Source organism: Crinia signifera, chromosome 19 (genome assembly GCF_055691185.1).
Source record: "Crinia signifera chromosome 19, ASM5569118v1, whole genome shotgun sequence".
In the NCBI taxonomy this organism is placed as follows: domain Eukaryota; kingdom Metazoa; phylum Chordata; class Amphibia; order Anura; family Myobatrachidae; genus Crinia; species Crinia signifera.
Genome location: NC_139226.1, coordinates 97,615,710 through 97,636,869, shown reverse-complemented (window position 1 = coordinate 97,636,869; position 21,160 = coordinate 97,615,710). Strand labels below are relative to the sequence as shown.

Sequence of the window (21,160 nt, the reverse complement as noted above, 5' to 3'; positions counted from 1 at the left end):
CACCCCCCTACACCTCTCCACCACCCACCCCCAAACCTCTCCACTCCCCAGTAACACCCAGTACCTCGGGCCAAACACCAGGACCATCCTCCTTGCTCCTGCCTTCCCCAACCACTCCACAGCCAACCAGCGGCGCCCAGGATGGCTCAAGTAGCCGTAAGTAAATAATGTGTCTAATGTTGACCTACACATTTCTACACATAAACAATCACAACAACCACATATGTGTATCCAACATCAACATTAGTTGCAACATATCACTGCAGGGCGACCATGAGGTGTGTCCTGTCCTTCTCCAGGAACAAGGGTCCCCTTGGTGGTTTTTTTGAGTGTGGCCATGCCTCACCCCTTGAATAATTGACATAACAGTACATCCAATGAGATATCCGACATTAGTGGTGTGGTAGTTATGTGGCTCCAGGTGTTGGGTAACTCCAGTTCCCAGCATGATGTGCAACACAGGGCCAGATTATAATGGAGGCGCAAGGGGTCAGTGCCCCTGGGACCCCCTCTAGCTAGGGGCCCCCTGTGGTTGTCATTTTTTTTTTTTTAAAAAGACAATGTTTAAGTTATGGTTTTTTTTTTTAGCTAAATGTTTTGTGCATGGGTGGGGTAGTGCTGCAGCTTCACCTATCTGCCAATGTGACAATGATTTATGGTGCTGAGCATCGGGAGGCAAGGCACACTGATTGCACAAGTGTGCAGTGCATTTCTGGGAGTTGACTAAGTCCCATGACACTTTGCACCAGAGGACAGAGGCTGAGAAGTTTGTGCTGAGCTCTGATTGGTGGAGCTCATTACATACTTCTCAGGTCCATGGAGAACAGCAGCAGCAGCTTAGTCATAGGAGGGTTTTTAATCAGAGGCAGCACTAGGACTGTGAGGCCTCCTCCAGAGTAAGGGGCAGAGGGACAAACACAGGCTTTTCATGTGGTGTGTGTATATATATATATATATGGTGTCTATTATTATTCCGAGTGCCGCCAACCCCCTGTCTATATATATATATATATATATATATATATCCCCTGCAGGTAACCATTGACCAAGTTTATTCTGCCTTTACTCTATGTTTTGACAGTATAATATTCGGCCATGCAGTGTGCGGCCAGTAATGACAAGTGCAAGGGGGCCCCCCGCTCTAAAGTACCCCGGGCCCCCCAAAGGCTTAATCTGCCACTGGTGCAACTTAAATGTAGAGATTGTTTTGGTAATAGTGTGTGAGGCCATGCGGATGCATGCTTTACAAACATAGCTGTAGGCCTATAATTTGTACAGCAATGTCCTAAATTTAAAATAGTAAGGAGTGCTTAAGCCACAACAATGTCATAACCCTTAAATAGCACAGGCTAATTGTGAGGTTAGAGGACAGTCCCCCAAAAACAAAGTACCAATTGGGATACAGCATACATTCATTGATGAAGGAGTAATTGAATTAATGTTATTTACTATGTACAGTATGTGTGTGTTAACATATTTTTTTTTAGTACTGTGTTTACAGCAGACCCATCTTCAATGTAGTTTAAAAATGTATGTGGCCTTCACACATAACTCACAACTTTTTATTATGTACAAATACAACAAACATTTGTGTATGTTATACAGTATATTAATTTTTTTTTTTATCCCTTCACTACAGACACTGAACAGCAGCAGGAGGAGGTGGCAGCCCTTATTCGGGAGATCTTCCTGACCCTTTTTTATTTGCAACTTCTTTTTGGCCTACTGGAGGCCCGCATTTAATTTATTTTTATCCCCCCCCCCTTATTATGTTTGTTATAAATAAAAGTTAATATTGTGTTATAAATTGCGTGTGTTTTTAATAATAAATATGTTAGAGGGCTTGTAAGGGTAGGTACATACAGATGTGTAATGTAAGTTATATTAGTAATTTGAGGTGAGGGGTAATGATTGATGTGTAAATGTGTGTGTTTTTGAGTAAAATAACACATAGTGAAAATGCATGAATGTTTAATGTTGTTAGATTAAAACATCACACATAACATCAGGGTAGGTATACATGTTACACATTTTGGACAAACTAATTATGGACATAATTTAGTACATATACAGAAACACCAACATAACTTGATTTAAAAGTAACAGCAATATGGGGACACATAGATAGTGATTAAAATGCCACATTAGAACATAACAAATATACATGTAATGAGGGTTAAAATATTGTTTTATTAGGGTCTTTATTAAGGTAGACAATTGAGTTAATAGAAAACAATAATTGAATAACAAATAGATTAATTAATCAATTGTCAGATTAGTAGTTGAGAGGCAAGATTTGCAGGTCCATATATGTGAAGGGTATGCCAGCGTGCACGGACGTACGCTCACTCTCACGAGCGGTGACATAAGCTGAGTTTTCCATTGAAAACAATAGGGACCCGTCCGTGCAAGCTGGCGTACGCTCAGATCGCCGCAAGAAGGCGGTGGGGAGACGGAGGAAAGACGGCCGTAGACGGCGCCGTACGCTCAGTTGTACGCCTGTTGTCGGAGTGCAAGGGCTGGCCCGTCCGCGTACGTTGCCGTACGCTCATTTGTACACCACTCCCCTTCTACGGTATTTCTGGCCGTACGTAAGCGGCTGATTTGTGGGTGGACTTAACCCTAACGGCCGCGTACGGCTAGCGTGCGGTAATTGTGAACGTACGCACGTTTGGCCGCTCCGATCAGAATAACCTCCTATATGTGGAGTTTTTATCTATATCTTTGAGGAATTGAAGAAATATTATCAGTGGGATATTCTGAGGAGAGACATGCAGTGAACCATTTAGTCTATACATGTGAAAACAGGCCTAGTTGAGGCCTACAGACGGTACGGTTAATATCTGGTGGTGTTTTTTTGTCAATATTTGCAGATTGAAGAGTTTACTGCACCATACATTTTTCCCTTTTGTTTTTGTGGTGAACAGACAGTACGGGGCTTTAAACACAACAATATAAAGTTGTGGACATTCTTGGAACCTAAAAAAAAACATTGCAGTGCCACTTTCTCACCATTGTCCCAGTAGGAAGCGCATTTCCATTTTCTTTCTGTTTATACTGTATTTAGGCAGGTGGTGATACTGCCGGAATATAGCTGCTCCGAGTAAAGCGCGAAGACTGCCAACCCCCGTTTTTTATGCATGGACTATTGTAGGCCGAATTAATTCAGAACTTAATTAGCCTAAATGTCTTTGGAACAGAACAAAACATAAAAATGACCACAACGGTGCGAGCTACCACAGCCAATCAGTACTCAGCTAACTCCATGTTCTCAACATATCTGGACATGATCCATATGTCAGACAACATTTGACATTATCTCTCTGTGCAGGGCATGTGCTAAACCCCAAGTGTCTGTGACTGACTTCTCCTACATAGTGACTCTCATCACATGACACGCCACTGTTATGGGACCCATACATTCGGGGAGTATCTGGGCAATGTATCACTCTACCTGTGCCTGGCTCAGAGGGTCGGAGAAATCCTCAATTTGCAATTCCTAACAGAACTGGATGAGGACCAGCAAATCCGATTAACTAACACATACATTTTAAACAGGTGTGCCGCGGCCAGTTGGCAGGTGTGCCGCCAGGCCACGGGTCATGGCAACTCACCAGCACTACTTTGACATGCGGGGCGGGCGGCTTGGCCTCGGCGCTGTGTGTGCACACGCAGCTCTGTCCTATGGAGGTGACGCCGGGACGTGCCTGTGCGTATCAGGCGCCGGGAACATTAGATCATCCTATGCGTTCCAGGAACCAGGCGCGTCCCGGCGCATGCGCAGAAGGCCTCCAGTGGGAGACTGAGGATTCCGGTCGGAGCCATCTTGCAAGTGGGCAACTTTTTTGGAATACCTGAGGGGGCAGGTGCGTGCAATAACAAAGCAGGGGTTATTTGTGTGTGTTATTTGTAAGGGGGAGCTGGTGCGTGCAATAACAAAGCAGGGGCATTTGTGTGTGTCATGTGTAAGGGGGAAGGGGGAGCTGGTGCTTGGAATATCTAAGGAGGGGCAGGTATGTGGTATAACTAAGGGGGGGAGGCAGGTGTGAGGAATTACAATGGGGACATGTGTGTATAATTATTATGCTGTGCGGGCAGGTGTGTGCAATTACAATGGGGCTGTTGGTGTGCCTTGGCGATTTTTAAAGTCTTGTCCGGTGTGCCGCGACCTGAAAAAGGTTTAAAATCACTGAACTAACAGATCAATAATCAATGTCTGTTGATTGGAGGATCAGATAGTCAATTGGGGGGTCAGATTGGTGAATCAGGGCTGTAGATGAATGGACCTTTACTAAGATGGGAGTTCTACTGCAGATGGGATGTGGCCCATAGCAACCAATAATATTGATTATCTTCTAGAAGGTGCTAAATAAACAAGACGTATAATCAGATTGGTCGCTAAGGGGCAACATTCCATCCTCAATTGAACTCCCATTTTAGTAAATTTACCCCTATGACTCCCTGAGGTCTGGGAGGAGAATAGAGGGGGAGGAGCTTGCCACACTGTAAGATTTCTAAAGTGCCGACTCCTTCTATCACCACTCTATTCCCAATGTATGAAGACTGCAGTGTCCCCTGGTGGATGAAGGAGAAATGGAGTATATAGGTTTAAACGTCAAAGAAAAGGGGGGTGTCAATCGCACTGGAAAAAAGAAGACTAACTTGTGTAATTAGCCTCCTAATTTATCATATAAATACAAATCTGAATGAGGTAGAGGCGTGCTACTGCTCGACACAAACATGACATAAGATACAGGGTTTGGAGAAAAGTATGTCTATATGCGGTGCACTCAGAAGAAGAAAAATTATTAAAATATAACTTTTAATTGTCAAATTAAGAACTGCGAAGATTTAAAAGCACACATACAACAATAAGACACTAATGGGCAATTTAAGAAGGATAAAACAATCCTGACGTGGCGGGGGTAAATGTGCCAATAATACCTTTATTATGTTATTATGTTTCAATAGAGAAGGTTAGTGCGCAATAGACACTGGTATGAATATTGATACTTAATGATACTTGGTGTTACAGTATATCTATACTTGGTAAGGCCTTGAGAAAGCTCACTGCGAAACACGCGTCGGCGTTTCACGTGAGCGGGAGCATTGTTGTCAGACCTTTAATCTATATTGAAATGTGATTTTGAATATGTTAGCCTCTAAGATTTAGACTTTTATGCCTACGGCGGCTGAGCATCTGGTATTCAGCCGGCGCCGGCTGTGACTCACTGAGGAAGTAAGACCAGCGACGCTGCGGGATTGATTTCACCCCGTACAGCACTACGCACAGAGTGTGTGACAAGATAGCGGCAGACTAGAGCAAGACAGGACCTTCCTGTTTCGTTTTATGTGAGGAGATTGAACCTCACACTCTAACTTGTTATTGATACTTACCAAATACCATCTATACAGGAGACAGAGCGGCCGGGACGCTGCCCGCTACTGGTCCCCAGTCACTGGTGATGATACATTGTGTCAATTAAAATACATTCTAGTATAAATCACAGACTGGAAATATTGTACCATATTACCAAGTATAGATATAACACCAAGTATCATTAAGCATCAATGTTCATACCAGTGTCTATTGCGCACTAACATTCTCTATTGAAACATAATAAAGGAATTATTGGCACATTTACCCCCGCCACGTCAGGATTGTTTTATCCTTCTTAAATTGCCCATTAGTGTCTTATTGTTTTATGTATGCTTTTAAATCTTCACATTTCTTAACTTGACAATTAAAAGTTATATTTAATAATGTTTCTTCTTCTGAGTGCACCGCATATAGACATACTTTTCTCCAAACCCTGTATCTTATGTAAATAGGTTTAATCCTCTAAAGAATATGTAAGACGTTACATAACCACATAGAAGTTACCGTAGGTATACAGTAAGCTGGCGTTATGTCTGAGAATCAGCATGGTGTCAAAGTAGGAGAAGAAAAAAAGTACTCTCTTTTGTTTGGGGGCACTCTTTAAATTGTCAATAAGATAGTGTTTCAAAGAATAATTATAAAATGTAACTTTTATTGATCATTTAAAAATAAGGATTTTTAGACTGACAGACACACAACATCAAACATATATGTCAAAAATAAAGTAAAAATAACCTTATAGAATAATTGGATACAATCTTATGAGAGTAGTAGACTCCTGAGATTTGTCAAGTGGGGGGAGCAGTGGTATAGGTAGGGTATACTGCTATTTTATTGATTTTTCAATATTTTAATCCCAAACTTGACAATGAGGGAAGTTTAGTAGCGAAATATGTTGTACTTAGAATATTGTCACCAAAGAGGAATTGTCCTGCTCTGGTACAGTCCGGAACACTGTAAATTACATTACACAATTATGTATATAACAATAGTTTCTGTTTCAATTATTTATGTAATTTTTAGGTCTGGAGATGAGTACCAAGGTAGGGTATTTGTAATGCGACGGTAACCACTCACATAGGGATACAATTAAGTAGATCAAGAAAGGTCAGTGAGTGACACTCACAGTAGTAAAGATCCCTGAGGCTGCTGCTGATTATCGCAACCGTCCAGGTTTCTATGACAATCAGTGAGCGATCAGGGATATTATATCTGTATGTAAAAAGTGTCAGAAGAAGAGAAATTAGGGCATCTGCTGTCTCTCTAGGTTTGATCAAAAACCCTGATATATCATGGTCAGTGCAGGGTTTAAATGATTATAATACCTTTCAGAGTTGAGAGTGCCCTTACTGACAGGTGTATAGATGTGCTTACAAAAGTGTCAGATAACGTCTTACTGTTGGGGGTAGGTGTGCTGCTTTCCGCTATGTGTTTATATACCAAACATTGATAGCGGATGAGCGACACCTGCCACAAGTCAGCGTGAGGGATAGAAAACCCCTGGTAGTGGGGAGAAAAGAAAAAGAGTGCGCTGAGCTGTTAGTAATTATTAATAGTAAACTTATGAAAACCAGTGCGCATTTGTAGAAGGTGGCGGTTACCGCCGCTTACCCTGAGATGTCTTGGTCTCGTTCGCCTGAATGCCGGGACTGCTATAAGCCGCTAAGTGCGGCAGGGTGTAGGGGTGAGCCACTCGTGTGGCTGCGGTCAGGATCAGACGGCCATTTCGCTGGGTGGAGCTTCCTCAGTGCCTTCACACCTTCTACAAATGCGCACTGGTTTTCATAAGTTTACTATTAATAATTACTAACAGCTCAGCGCACTCTTTTTCTTTTCTCCCCACTACCAGGGGTTTTCTATCCCTCACGCTGACTTGTGGCAGGTGTCGCTCATCCGCTATCAATGTTTGGTATATAAACACATAGCGGAAAGCAGCACACCTACCCCCAACAGTAAGACGTTATCTGACACTTTTGTAAGCACATCTATACATCTGTCAGTAAGGGCACTCTCAACTCTGAAAGGTATTATAATCATTTAAACCCTGCACTGACCACGATATATCAGGGTTTTTGATCAAACCTAGAGAGACAGCAGATGCCCTAATTTCTCTTCTTCTGACACTTTTTACATACAGATATAATATCCCTGATCGCTCACTGATTGTCATAGAAACCTGGACGGTTGCGATAGTCAGCAGCAGCCTCAGGGATCTTTACTACTGTGAGTGTCACTCACTGACCTTTCTTGATCTACTTAATTGTATCCCTATGTGAGTGGTTACCGTCGCATTACAAATACCCTACCTTGGTACTCATCTCCAGACCTAAAAATTACATAAATAATTGAAACAGAAACTATTGTTATATACATAATTGTGTAATGTAATTTACAGTGTTCCGGACTGTACCAGAGCAGGACAATTCCTCTTTGGTGACAATATTCTAAGTACAACATATTTCGCTACTAAACTTCCCTCATTGTCAGGTTTGGGATTAAAATATTGAAAAATCAATAAAATAGCAGTATACCCTACCTATACCACTGCTCCCCCCACTTGACAAATCTCAGGAGTCTACTACTCTCATAAGATTGTATCCCATTATTCTATAAGGTTATTTTTACTTTACTTATGACATATATGTTTGATGTTGTGTGTCTGTCAGTCTAAAAATCCTTATTTTTAAATGATCAATAAAAGTTACATTTTATAATTATTCTTTGAAACACTATCTTATTGACAATTTAAAGAGTGCCCCCAAACAAAAGAGAGTACTTTTTTTCTTCTCCTACTTTGGTACTTAATGTTACTATCAGGGGAGCACCGCCACGTCATCACTCACCGTACCAGCGGTTCACTACTTTATAGTGGTAATTACATCTGTTATATCTTACTTTTGTAATATTTGCTATTACACTACAAACAGACATTTCTACTGTCACTTGTGCTCAGGTCATCCCTCTCCAAAACCCCCTCCCATCCCCTTCTCCCTATCAAATAATCAGCATGGTGTACCTGGGTTGCTAGTGTAAACATTTACTCACCCACCTTCTTTCGAACCAGTGACATGACTCCAATTCTGGTCAGAACATGTTGCCGTGAAAGTCCTTCCCTGGGAACGCCATCAGCAAAGGTCTCTGCTCCATCCGCACCAGGCTCACAGAGATGCCTCATGAATAACGAGACATAGGCCCTGCAAAATGCATTAGCTTATAATGTGCAAAGTGACCTGTGTTGGTGCACATCACCACCAGAGTCTGCCAAAGACCCTGATACTCTATCCTGCCTCTCTCCTCGCCTCTGCCTATGTATACAGCACCTCCAGGCTGTATCTACTGTGGTACAAGATTAATTGAAACTGAACTGCATTAAATAACATAAAACCTCAAATAATAATTAAGGAGGAACCAATACACCATGAAAGATAACGACAGTTCACTCTGCTCCCGTATCGTGTCATTTATTTCTACAACTGCTAAAACTGTGAACATCACTATGTATGCTTGTATGTGCACTGTTTTGAAAATGCCCAGCTGTACCTCTAATGACTTCACCTCTCCTGCTCTTGCATTGATAGTAGCTGTCCCCCAACATTTTATTCTTGCCCCTCTTCTTCTCTATCTGTACACGTCCTCACTGGGTGAGCTTATTTGCTCACTCGACTTCCACTATCACCTCTATGCTGGATAATACTAAAATCTACTGCTCCTTTCCTGATCTCTCTCCCCCTATCCTCACTCATATATCCAACTGTCTCTCTGCTGTCTACTCTTGGATGACCCAGTGCTTTTTTAGACTTAAAATATCAAAGACTAAGCTGACCTCTTTCCACCCTCCAGCATAAAACCTGACCATCTCTCATCCTAAACTACTGTTTATGCCCACTTCTTTCCCTTCTGTGTCACCCCTGTCTGTCTAGCCCTCCCCTTTAGAATGTAAGCTCTCACGAGCAGGGCCCTCTCTCCCCATGTGCCTTTCTTAGAATATATAAACCTCTGCCACCCTGATAATTGCTTCAGTGTCCTGTCCCTGATGCAACCATCCATATTTACCATGTACTTGTCCTAAACTGTCTTGTACTGTAATTCGGTATGTGTTTTTGCTCATAACTATGCTCTGTAAAGCGCTGCGTAATATGTGTGCGCTATATAAGAAACTGTTAATAAATAAATAATTTATGACATCACAGACTGAGGGAACTTTGCTGCCACCTAGTGGGAAACAGCTGCTAAGCAAACAGACAGGAATAAAGGAACATTACCGTACCTAAATTCTTTCTCGCTCTTTCCTCGGAGGTCTCGCACAAGCCAGTGTGAATTAAAGGCATCCTGTGGAGGCATTCCCCATCTCATTATAGCATTTAAGAAGGCCTTACGTTGCCGAGCATTAAATCCAAGAACCTTAAAGCAAAAAAAAAAAAAAAATGTTTAAACATCTTACTACTATAAAAGTAAAAAAAAAAAATTATTTATATATATATATATATAATATATATATATATATATATATATAAATATATATATTAGGCCATATGTATCAAGCTTCAAAAAATAATAAAGTGGAGAGTGATACACAACTAGCCAATAAACTGTCATTTTTCAAACCCAGCCTGTAACATGGCAGGAAGGAGCGCTGATTGGCTGGTTGTTCATCACTCTCCACTTTATGAAGCTGGCTACATCAGTAGGTGACCAGTGCGTCCAGGGTCATTGGTTACTTTGAGCAACGGAGAAGTTGCTCAATGTAACCAAACAGATTGATCTAGTCTTTGAAATTACAAAAGATGACTGGTTGCTCTGGAAAACTTCTCCACTCCAAGGCTTGATATACCTCCCCCAAGACATCTAACCCTCACATTCTTAGTATTACAGAGCTACTTCCCCAGCAATGGAAGATTTATTGCACAATAGACGTACCTCAATATTCCCACCAACCCGCGCCAGCAGAGGCGGCAGGGGCTTATCTCTGTCACTCTTCAGCTGCCTACGGGACTGTCTCCTCCCACCTAAGAGAATTCAAGATATATTTCATTATGAAACAGACATGAGAGTTACAAAGTAGAATTCATGCTGCACCGGGATCCCGAGTTTGCCTAAAACACCATGCAAAGAAGTAAGAAAATAGTGACGTATAAGGCAGATGTGTATGTGCTTCCATGGGGGCAAATCTAAGATTAATTCAGTATGCACATTTACAAACAGAACACAAAGGGTTTTATTTACTAAGATGGGAGTTCTATTGAAGTTGTGATGTTGCTATGGGCAACCAATCAGAATCTACAGTACTTCTTATTTAGTTAGCACCTTCTAGAACAGTTATTTTCAACCTTTTTCCTCTTGCGGCACATCAAACAACATTTTTAAATCGCCACAGCATACCATGAGACCCACACAGGGAAAAACATATTGGCCCCCACAGAAATAAAAACAAACCCATTGGCACCCATATGAAAAAACAATCACATTGGTCCCCACAGGTAACAAAAATAAAATACATTGGTCCACACATGAAAATGAGACCAGTGAACTGGCGGTGGTGGCTGTAAACTGGTATTGACATTTCTAGCTCTGGCGCACACTTGAGAACATCTCAAGGCACATTGGGGCAGATGTATTAAGCCTTAACAAGAGATAAATGGGTACTCTTTACCTAGCACGGCGCCCACGATTTTGATCGTGGGCATCGCAGGTAAAAAAATCGCGGGCATCGCGGCCATTGAATGCACTTAAAATCGGGTGCGACGCGACCGACGCGATGCCCGCGATTTCCCATAGGGAACAATGTTAAATTTCTCAATTGACCCGATTTTACTGTTCAATGCCTCAATTGACACGATTTTTCCATAGGAAACAATGTTAAATGGCCCACAGAGGCCAAATAGCCACCCTGAAGTGTGAAATGGCCCCCACAATTGTTAACGCCACCCCACGATCAACGTCAACCCGAAGCGTGGCGAGTGCAGCGAGCCCGCGAGGGGCGGAGGTACGCGTCCTACGACCTTTTCATACCCCCACTATCCACGTCGGCGTGGAGTTGAGAATAGAATAGTGTGGCGAGCGTAGCGAGCCACCGAGCCCGAAGCGTGGCGAGCGGACGCGGATACCTTCACAGGTAAACGCGTCCCTTCGCGGGCTTCACAGGTATCCGTGTCCGCTCGCCACGCTTCGGGCTCGGTGGCTCGCTGCGCTCACCACACTATTATATTCTCAACTCCACGCCGACGTGGATAGTGGGGGTATGAAAAGGTCGTAGGACGCGTACCGCTGCGCTCGCCACGCTTCGGGTTGACGTTGATCGTGGGGTGGCGTTAACAATTGTGGGGGCCATTTCACACTTCAGGGTGGGTATTTGCCCTCTCTGGGCCATTTAACATTGTTTCCTATGGAAAAATCGTGTCAATTGAGGCATTGAACAGTAAAATCGGGTCAATTGAGAAATTTAACATTGTTCCCTATGGGAAATCGCGGGCATCGCGTCGCACCCGATTTTTTAGTGCATTCAATGCCCGCGATGACCACGATGGGCGCCGTGCTAGGTAAAGAGTACCGATAAATGCAAGTGTGATAAGAAGAGATAAATGCCCAGCCAATCACCTGCTAACTGCCATGTTACAGGCTGTGTTTGAAAAAAAGTCATTAAGGAGCTGATTGGCTGGATGTTTATCTCTCCTTATCACACTTGAATTTATCTCTTGTTAAGGCTTAATACATCTGCCCCAGTGGTTGAAAAACGCTGATCTAGAGAATAGGTAAAACCTGATTTGCTGCCCATAGTAACATCCTATCTTTGACAGAACTCATTCAGGTAATCACTTAGGAAACATTTAAAGACATAAAAAATGGTCTTACTAAATATTTACAGACGTTAGGGCGTCCCTAGTCATAGAACAGGAATGACAGGGAATCATATGTTGAAAAGTATCGCACTGAAACCTAAACAGGCTCCGATTGGCTCGCAGTCTTCTAGGTAACTAAAATGATCTGCATAGATGCGTGGATTCATTCCTCTGCAGGCTGAAGAAGAATGTGTTGTCTTCAACTTACCCTACATCAGAAGACGCTTAGTCACTAACTACAAAAGGTTAGAGGAATATATTGCTGTCTGCAGGGAAGGGGCAGAGGCCTGTTCGCAGCAAGATTCACTTTAACAAAGCTGCAGCTGACTGTCGGGTGTAACCGTTCCTTTGCGCAGAGTTTCTCTTTGGAATTATTGTCCTTTAAGTGACCCATATGCAGTAGGAAAGAAGTTTAACTCACTCTGACCCTCAGGCTTCTCTTCAAAGTCTTCGTCTTCATCTTCAGAGCCAATGGAATATTCTGATTGGTTGTCAGAAAGCTCGTCTTGCCATTCTATTAGAATGTACAAATCGTATAAGATGTTAAAGACAGTGAATGAAAATTGGGACTGTCATCTCTACCTGCCACCTTCACTTTAACTACGCGGCCCTGATTTTTGGAACGGCGACGATTTTTGGAACGGCGAACGGGTCCTGTGTGTGGTTGGAAGCCCTATGGCTGCAGAAATCAATTGATTGATAGTCTACAACAGTTTGCTTGTTATTCTGCAAGTTTTTTATTTATTTATTTATTTTCAGTTGGACTTTATGGGCTAATAATTCAAAAGGTACGGACAGCACATGCATTTACAAACACCATTATGGAAATTTATGGCAAGTCCACTTTGGTATGTCAGTATAGACTGGAGTAAATTGCACTTAATAGGTTCTTAGGGGGGAGGGACCCATCTGGCAGTGGCAGTTAGTGTCTCAGTCAGGCACAGCAAGACCACTGCTATGAACGTTATTAGAATGGAATAACTAGCACAAGAGACAGAACCTTGATCTTCCTGCGAGGCATCATTGTAGTTGACTTGCTTGCGAATTCGTTTCCCTTTTCCCAAATTCCTGGCAAGATCTTCCTGCTGCTGTTCATAGTGATGGCGTAGCAGCTTCTCCCAATAATCTGGATCTACGTTCTCTTCCTGTTTTATAATCTCACGTTCCACTTCCTCCTGAAGTTTACAATATCAAATACAATTTGGTTATGTAAACAAAAATAGACTATCTACAGTGAGAATCATCGACACAACAACACACAATGTTCATCATAATGTTACCCCAAACAGTCCGGGACCACGGAGCCATATGCCCGCCCACCGGCTATGACTCCATCACAGCAGGAGCCGCCCGCAATGCGCAGGCACACAGGGCTCCCTGTCCACTCCTCTCATAAACAACAGCAGCTTGTGGCACGGAAGAGCCTCTGACCGCTGCGTAAGCAGCACAGCAGAGAGGCCACAGCTGGAGGCAGTATGCGGCCGGAGCTGAGAGGAGAGAAGAGGTCGGCCACGGCAATCCCCGGCGCCAGCCCCTCAGCTCCCCCCACACGCGCTGCTCAAATGATCAAATGTGCGGCGGTCGCGTCATGACGCTGCTGACCGGTGCTCAGCATAGGAGGCAGTGCTGTAAGCGCTAAATCTCCTTAACAAATGGCTGCACAAAATCGGCCAACAAGGCCATCGGCCCTTCTGGCATTTGCCAGATGGCCAGCCCGGCCCTGCACCTGCCTACATTCCCGGAACATCCAAGAGAATACATATATCTCGGGTGGCTCTCCTGTAACTGCCTGTAACAGATGACCACCCTGGAAACCTTCCAAATGACCTAGGTGGTCCAGGAGGCTTTATGATGCACTCTATGGCGTCATCTTGGGCCTCTTTCCTACATTACACTGCCCAAAAGCATTGTAGAGCAGCCCACGCACCCCCCTCGCCCCTGCTGGAGTTTGTCAGATGTAATGTGGACATCTATGTTGTGTTGCTTGATGGAAATAAGGCAAACACAGCCCAAACACACACATTGGGTGCACATAATAAATGTGTGCATTCACTGTTATGCAGTGATGTATGCATTACCCTGGCACCCACCCCTTTGTCCACCAATGGACTATTAGAAAAATGATTAACAGTAAAATCCCATTGTTTGCCCTTGTAGTGAATGGCAACTCTTTTATGTTCCCCTTTGCCAGTTATAAATTGTCTGGGCAACTTGCACAGTACTTGTACTAAGCATGATTAATGTATGTACAGGTTGTGTTTCCCCTCCTGGAGTCATTGCAATAAAGCAGGACAGTTCTTATTAAACTATGCGTTACCACTCCATCTTCTTCTCGCACAACATACTGCGCCACTTTGAAAGAACTCAGATATTCGTTCATGTTCTGGATCTCAGTGTCCTCCGTGGCATCTTGGTTCCGGTCCAGGAGCTTTGAGATGGCAGCATCATCGTAGTGGATGACACTGCTGTCTTCAACATCCTTATTGTCACCTGTTCAACGGTAGTCTTAATTAACAGACATTTCCAAACACTTTTCTATTTATTTATTTTTTAACTACAACCCTCATCATCAACCATTCATCTACTAGGAAATGATAATGGTAGATGTAGTTTACCAGTAGTTAGAGCTCAATAAAACAGTCAACTCCATTATTTGAAATTCTGGGAAACGCTGTCAACTTCAGGGAAACCAAATAAACAATAAAACAGCAACACACATGAGGGGATGCCCACCCATCGTGCGCTTGTTCCTGGCATCGTCTAAGGGTCTTTTATCTTTAACAAATTAAATTCCAACCACTTTTAACTTCTATGTTGAGATAGCAAATCAGAACACTGTAAGGAAAGAAGGAGGGTCACTGACAACTGCACCGTACAGGAAGTTGTCAAGGCGCCGGTGAGCTGTTGGAGAGAATACTACATCTACTGTATAGGGAGCTGTATCATTTACACTCATTCTTTTTATTAAGATATTTCAAAAGTGTTTAACAAAGATGGTTAGTGATTAGGTAACATAGTTATACAAGATGGGCATCCCCCTTTTTATCATAACAATAGCATTATACATAAACAGCAATAGGGTGAGATATACAACTGCAGCCAAAATTAATAAGCAACACACTGGAGATGCTAATGAGTGAGCACGGGGAATAAGGAGAGACATGACGGGGAAGGAAGCGTCAGAGATTGGGTTACGTTTGCAGGTGTGTGGACAGCTTATTTGCCAAGCCATGGAAAATATGAAGACATTTAAAATTCACATAGGGCAAAGTAATGGTGCCAATACATGGTGAGATTTGTGCTAGGTGCGATTTGAGCCATACAGTGTGCGCTATGCGATTAAGACTATACACACATTGTGGTTTAATTTTATTTGAACCACACACTATTTTACTTACACTACAACAGTAATGCATGCTATTTAGCTTAAACATACCTGCATGCACATACTATTTTGCCTTGCAATATTGACTTTGTGGGAGCGCTCATTGCATCGCAAAGGCAACTAAACATGGTGCGATTTGAACTCAAAAGAAATCACACGTGATAATCGTACTATGTGGGAACCATGGGCTAGATGTACTAAGCTTCAAAAAGTGAGAGAGTGAAGAGTGATAAACCCCCAGCCAATCAGCTCCTATTTGTCATTTTTTCAAACACAGTCTGTGACATGGCTGTTAGGCGCTGATTGGCTGGGAGTTTATAACTCTGTCTTATCACTTTTTGAAGCTTAGTACATCTGGTCCAATAAGAGCTGGATTTTCATAGTGCATACTAGTGAATGATATAATTACACTAACATGAACTAATTACACTAAAACGCCTAAGGCTGTTACTGGAAATCTGCAGTGTGAGAAAAAGATGAATCCTGTACTTCCACAAATATCTTGGCACCGTTCACACTGTACACTAGTGCAGTGCTGGTGCTTGGAGATGATGTCATCTCAAAGTGCCGTATGTCCCCTGAATAGTGGGTGGAGCAGAGCAGCCACTTTCTGGTGGTGGTGATGGGGGGGTTCCATACAGTTGGTTGCTTGTGGACAGCTGTCACCGGGGAGTTTTATAGGTTGACATAGTCAGCCCCTGACACATTTGTACAAGTTTTGAGGGAATTTTATAATGATTAGGTTTCGATTGCCACTTTGCCTCTATGTGAAATTTAGCTTTTTTTTTTATCATTTATCATTCCTGTATTACAGGGGAAGGATCACGCTTAAGACTAGCCACTGCGCTGGTTGCATTTGTGCCATCCAATCACAGAGCTGCTCACCAGGTTTCTTGTATACTGTTAAGTTGCCACAATGATGGTCTGCAGTAAAAAGGAGGGAAGACACAAAAACATCAATAAAGAAGGGGGAAAGTTAAACAATCCTTTAAATATGAGCAACACGATGCAGTTGTTTTAAAAGCCGGCAGAGTACATAAAATAGGCAGCAATATTAAGGTTTACCTGTCACCGACCCATTCTGTGGCTTTCACCAACGGTCAGGAGCAATCAGTGATGTCACTAAGGCATTTTGTAGAGGCGACCATTTTGTAGGCTGAAGCCGTCTTAATGCGATTGCAGCCTATCGCTTTAAAAGGAATCAGTGACATCACTGTGGCGCAAACAGTGCGGACAATAATAATTCAGTTATCGTTTTATCCATGGTGCCTCTCTGCTCTCCACATGCCTTTAAGTATGGCTCAATTTGCAGAGAAATAAATATATCCATCATATATATGTCAAACAAGATCATTCCAATTTTTAAGAAATCATTTTGGATAATTTATGTAGACATAAACCCAGAGGATGGAATAAATAAGGGTAAATTTACTAAAGCTTTTAAAATGAAAGGATGTGATGTTACCCATAGCAACCAGATTCTATCATTTCTTTACTGCATCCTAGAAAATGGCAGACAGAATCTGATTGGTTGCTATGGACAACGTCACCTCTTTTTATTTTTAGAAGTTTAAGTCAATTTACCTCATAAATTGTGAACTTGTCTGAAAAGACCATTATTAGTCATGTACTTTCCTTGTGTTATCACAAGTCAAATCAGTGTCCAGCTGACTGGATATGTCATGGTAACGTGATAGCGTGACGGCCTGTTTGTAAACTTGAAATAGACTCGTCACCTACAGGACGAACAGACGTGGTTGGTCTCTATTATAAAGGAAAGCAACCAATATACCGTAGACTAATTAGGTAATATGTCTTTATAACATAGGTCGTATGTATGTTATTAGGAAATATTTGCTAATTCACATATGTTATATGATTCTGTCTTTGTATATACCTCCACTATGGGGCACCACATCCTATTGTATATTTTGTTTCCATAATTGCCACTAAGGTGATAACACTCCCACCCTTTTCAGACCGCAAAAGCCAGAATTTTGATAGGGGTCCATCCCAGGAGCCACCTGGCATTTGCGAGGTTTAAGCTCCCCACAGCGATCTCTCATATTGCCAACGGGGGCGGGGAGGTGCTGCATCATGGGGGGGCGAGGAGGCAATACTTGGAGCTGACTCCGGTTACCCGTTCATACCGCGCAACAACCCATGTCAGAGCCATGTTCAACACTGGTAGTGACCTGGGTTGAAATGCCGGGTTGCTCAACCTGGGAATTTTGCTAGTAGCACTTTCACACCGCTGCTCCACCTGGGTCAATACAGCAATAACCCGGGACCCCGAGGTGCGGTCTGAAAGAGGTATCAGTAGGGTGTGTGCAGCCCATCCCATGCCCACACAGAGTTATACTAATTAGTGCTTAGAACTTTATTAGACCTAGAAACACAGTCATTATGTAAATGATGTGATTGGTACCTAGGAGCTTGATTGGTTCAGCCTACAAAATGGATTTCTCTCTGTGTAGGTAACAGGCCCACTTAAAGCAATGGTAAATACTGAATAAGAGCAAGCATTGTGTCGCCATGGAACTCTCAAATACGCATATAAGAATTTACAAAAACAGTAACATTGTGGAACAGTAACCAATATATGCTCCTTAAAGAAACAGTGACATGTTGTTCTCACCTTCAACATCATCCTTGAACAGCTCCTCAGTCCCAAATTTTAAAATATCATCCAGTTCCTGCTTGGTCATTGAGCCGGATTTGGATCCAAGTCCTGGGCGCACAACCAGGTGAGTCAGCATCATTTTCCTTTTTGCCACCTGGGTGATTCTCTCCTCTACTGATGCACGTGTGACAAATCGGTAGATCATCACTTTCTTGTTCTGCCCAATCCGGTGAGCTCGGCTGAATGCCTGCAAGGATTGGCAGCCAATAAGCAATGCAGGTCTGCAGCTCAATGGTTCTAATTTTCATCAATACTTCATAAAAGTAGCATTTTCATCCATTATGTGTCACACACATCATATCACAACTTTACGTTGCTGAGGGACCCTGATCCTTCTACTATACACCTCTCAGTCTTAGGTTTGCGGTCTCCATTCCCCCCTCACATCATGTCACTGCCCCTGTCACTTGCAGCCCTGTCCTAACTAACACATGACTCATCTCCTGATATACTCTGTGCTGTTGGGGGACCCTGCTCCTTCAACTATATACCTTGCAGTCTGTGGCTTCCCGCTGTCCCTGTTCCACTCCTCACATCATGTCACTGCCCCTGTCACTTGAAGCCCTGCCCTCACAAACTCCTCACTAAGATAGTTGGCGGATTCTTTAAATCGAAAATGAAGTAAAAACCCCATTATTGTACCGCATTTTTGTATTCTCTAATGCCCCTCAGTCGGGGCAGCGCTGCAGAGGGAATCGTGATACTCCATAGAAGCGTATGGGCTTCTCTCCGCAGAGCTGTGTGAGGAATCAGTCACGGATTCCTCCCAGCATGCCCCGCGGCAATCACTCTGTCTCAGACCCAGAAGTCTGTCTCAGACCCGGAATAATACATATATATTCTAACTATCTATCTATCTATCTATATATATATATATTTATTGACTAGAATTCACATACACCGGAATACATTTTAAATGAAAAAGGTTTATTTCTACACAGGTGTCACAGACAGGCATCTCTTGGCAGAAATCAGCAGTACGCCAACCTGTTACAGCAGATCTTTTACCGATAGGGTGTGAATTCCTTCAAAGACTAGTAAATTACAAGACCCCTATCATGCCTATCACCTGGCCAGCTTGTCCAGCATCAGGAGTGCTTTCTCTTTTCTATGAAAGCAATTTAAAACCAACTGACAGGTGTCTGCAACCAACCTTGCTTTATACTTGACCACACTCAAAGCCTGGCAATATATATATATATATAATTTGGCAATTGGTATCCATTGTCAAGTTATTCCTAGTCAGTAATAATTTATCAAACTCTCTACTAAAGGTAAAGCGCTAGTAATACATAAGTTATTTTAATAATAACAATGAATAAGGTATATAAATAATAGATTGCTGGAACTGCTGACATAAACATGTTCTACTTAGAACACACTCTAATAGAGCAGACAGAAGAAGTTCTTGGAAACAGACAAGAAGGGCCAGTTTTTTTACTCCAGAAAATCGATAATAAATAATTGATGGACCTGTATGTCATTGTGTGGGTTCCAGTCAGAGTCATAAATAATGACTGTGTCAGCAGTGGCCAGGTTTATTCCCAATCCTCCGGCTCGGGTGGAGAGTAGGAAGCAGAACTGCTGGGCACCTGGAGCTATAGAGGATACAGAGATGTCAGCACATTACAGTGGAGAGAATGTACAGTATACTGTGTTATACTCTGTCCTACTGTTGCGTTATACTCTATCCTACTGTATGCTGTATCTAACATGACAATGCTTGCAGCTTCAATTCTTTATTCTCTTTGTTCTGTGTCTGTCTATTTATAAACCTTTGTTTCATTTGAGGGGTTATTCTGGTTCACTCGCAAAGGCAAATTCACCCTCTAATGGACAAAACCAGGTGCACTGCAGGTGGGGCAGATGTAACATGTGCAGAGAGAGTTAGATTTGGGTGCGGTGTGTACTTCAAACTGATATCTATATTGCAGTGTAAAAATAAAGCAGTCAGTATTTACCCTGCACAGAAACAAAATAATTCACCCAAATCTAACTCTCTCTGCACATGTTACAGTCCCACCTGCAGTGCACATGGTTTTGTCATTCTGCTCCTTATGAAGACGTGTTGATACGTCGAAACGCGTAGAGCTCTTACCCACACCTTGCTCCAGCCTTGTACCACGGTATATCAGCATTCCCGGACCTGCCTTCACCGCTCACTTGATTCTAACATCCCAGCTTCTGCCTACTAACGGTCCAAGGCAGCCTTCTACATTTCAATCCGCCAGCTGTTGTTCAGCCAAATTGGATCCAAAAATCGGACACTCAACCGGGACCATATGAAACACATCCCTCTAGCAGGAGACTTTCAGCTGATTATCACCTTTGGTAATTGCCACAATCACGTGGAACATCACCGTTGGTAACTATAACAACCACGTGGGCATCCAGAAACTATTCCACACTGGAGCATGATTGCACACAATGAATGATTTTTAAAAATACCTATTTTTATCTTTTTCTCATCATTTTTTACAATATACCCCCATCACATTCCCCCTTTTTTTCTTAGATAATTCTCTAAATGTTGTTGTATGTATTGCTTTGCATGTAATAAATGTTTTTTATAGCCTAATGTAGGTAATCATTTCTTCAAGAAAACCCAAGCGCTGTATTCCTTTGTTTTTTCTTGTCATTGATCATTCAAGGAGCCTATCACACTCCTTTATACAGCAGCTGTAGCTGTACCTGAGGTTCATAGTTTTCCTTATATCTATTTATAAACCTTTGTTTCATTTTGAGGGGTTATTCTGGTTCACCCGCAAAGGCAAATTCACCCTCTAATGGACAAAACCAGGTGCACTGCAGGTGGGGCGAGATGTAACATGTGCAGAGAGAGTTAGATTTGGGTGCGGTGTGTACTTCAAACTGAT

The 21,160-nt window shown here is 42.6% G+C and overlaps 1 protein-coding gene across 3 annotated transcripts in view; it reads right to left on the bottom strand.

Annotated features, from left to right (window-relative positions):
• Window positions 1-21,160, bottom strand: part of CHD5 (chromodomain helicase DNA binding protein 5) — a 169,817-nt gene that overhangs the window by 27,689 nt on the left and 120,968 nt on the right. For all 3 annotated transcript variants that reach the window (XM_083162995.1, XM_083162994.1, XM_083162996.1), the window contains exons 22-30: window positions 19,758-19,882; window positions 18,240-18,471; window positions 16,487-16,525; window positions 14,534-14,706; window positions 13,217-13,391; window positions 12,638-12,730; window positions 10,298-10,386; window positions 9,648-9,781; window positions 8,430-8,574 (exon numbers count right to left, since the gene is read on the bottom strand). In XM_083162995.1, the coding sequence (XP_083019121.1) occupies window positions 8,430-8,574; window positions 9,648-9,781; window positions 10,298-10,386; window positions 12,638-12,730; window positions 13,217-13,391; window positions 14,534-14,706; window positions 16,487-16,525; window positions 18,240-18,471; window positions 19,758-19,882 (1,205 nt within the window). The remainder of the gene's footprint in view (window positions 1-8,429; window positions 8,575-9,647; window positions 9,782-10,297; window positions 10,387-12,637; window positions 12,731-13,216; window positions 13,392-14,533; window positions 14,707-16,486; window positions 16,526-18,239; window positions 18,472-19,757; window positions 19,883-21,160) is intronic.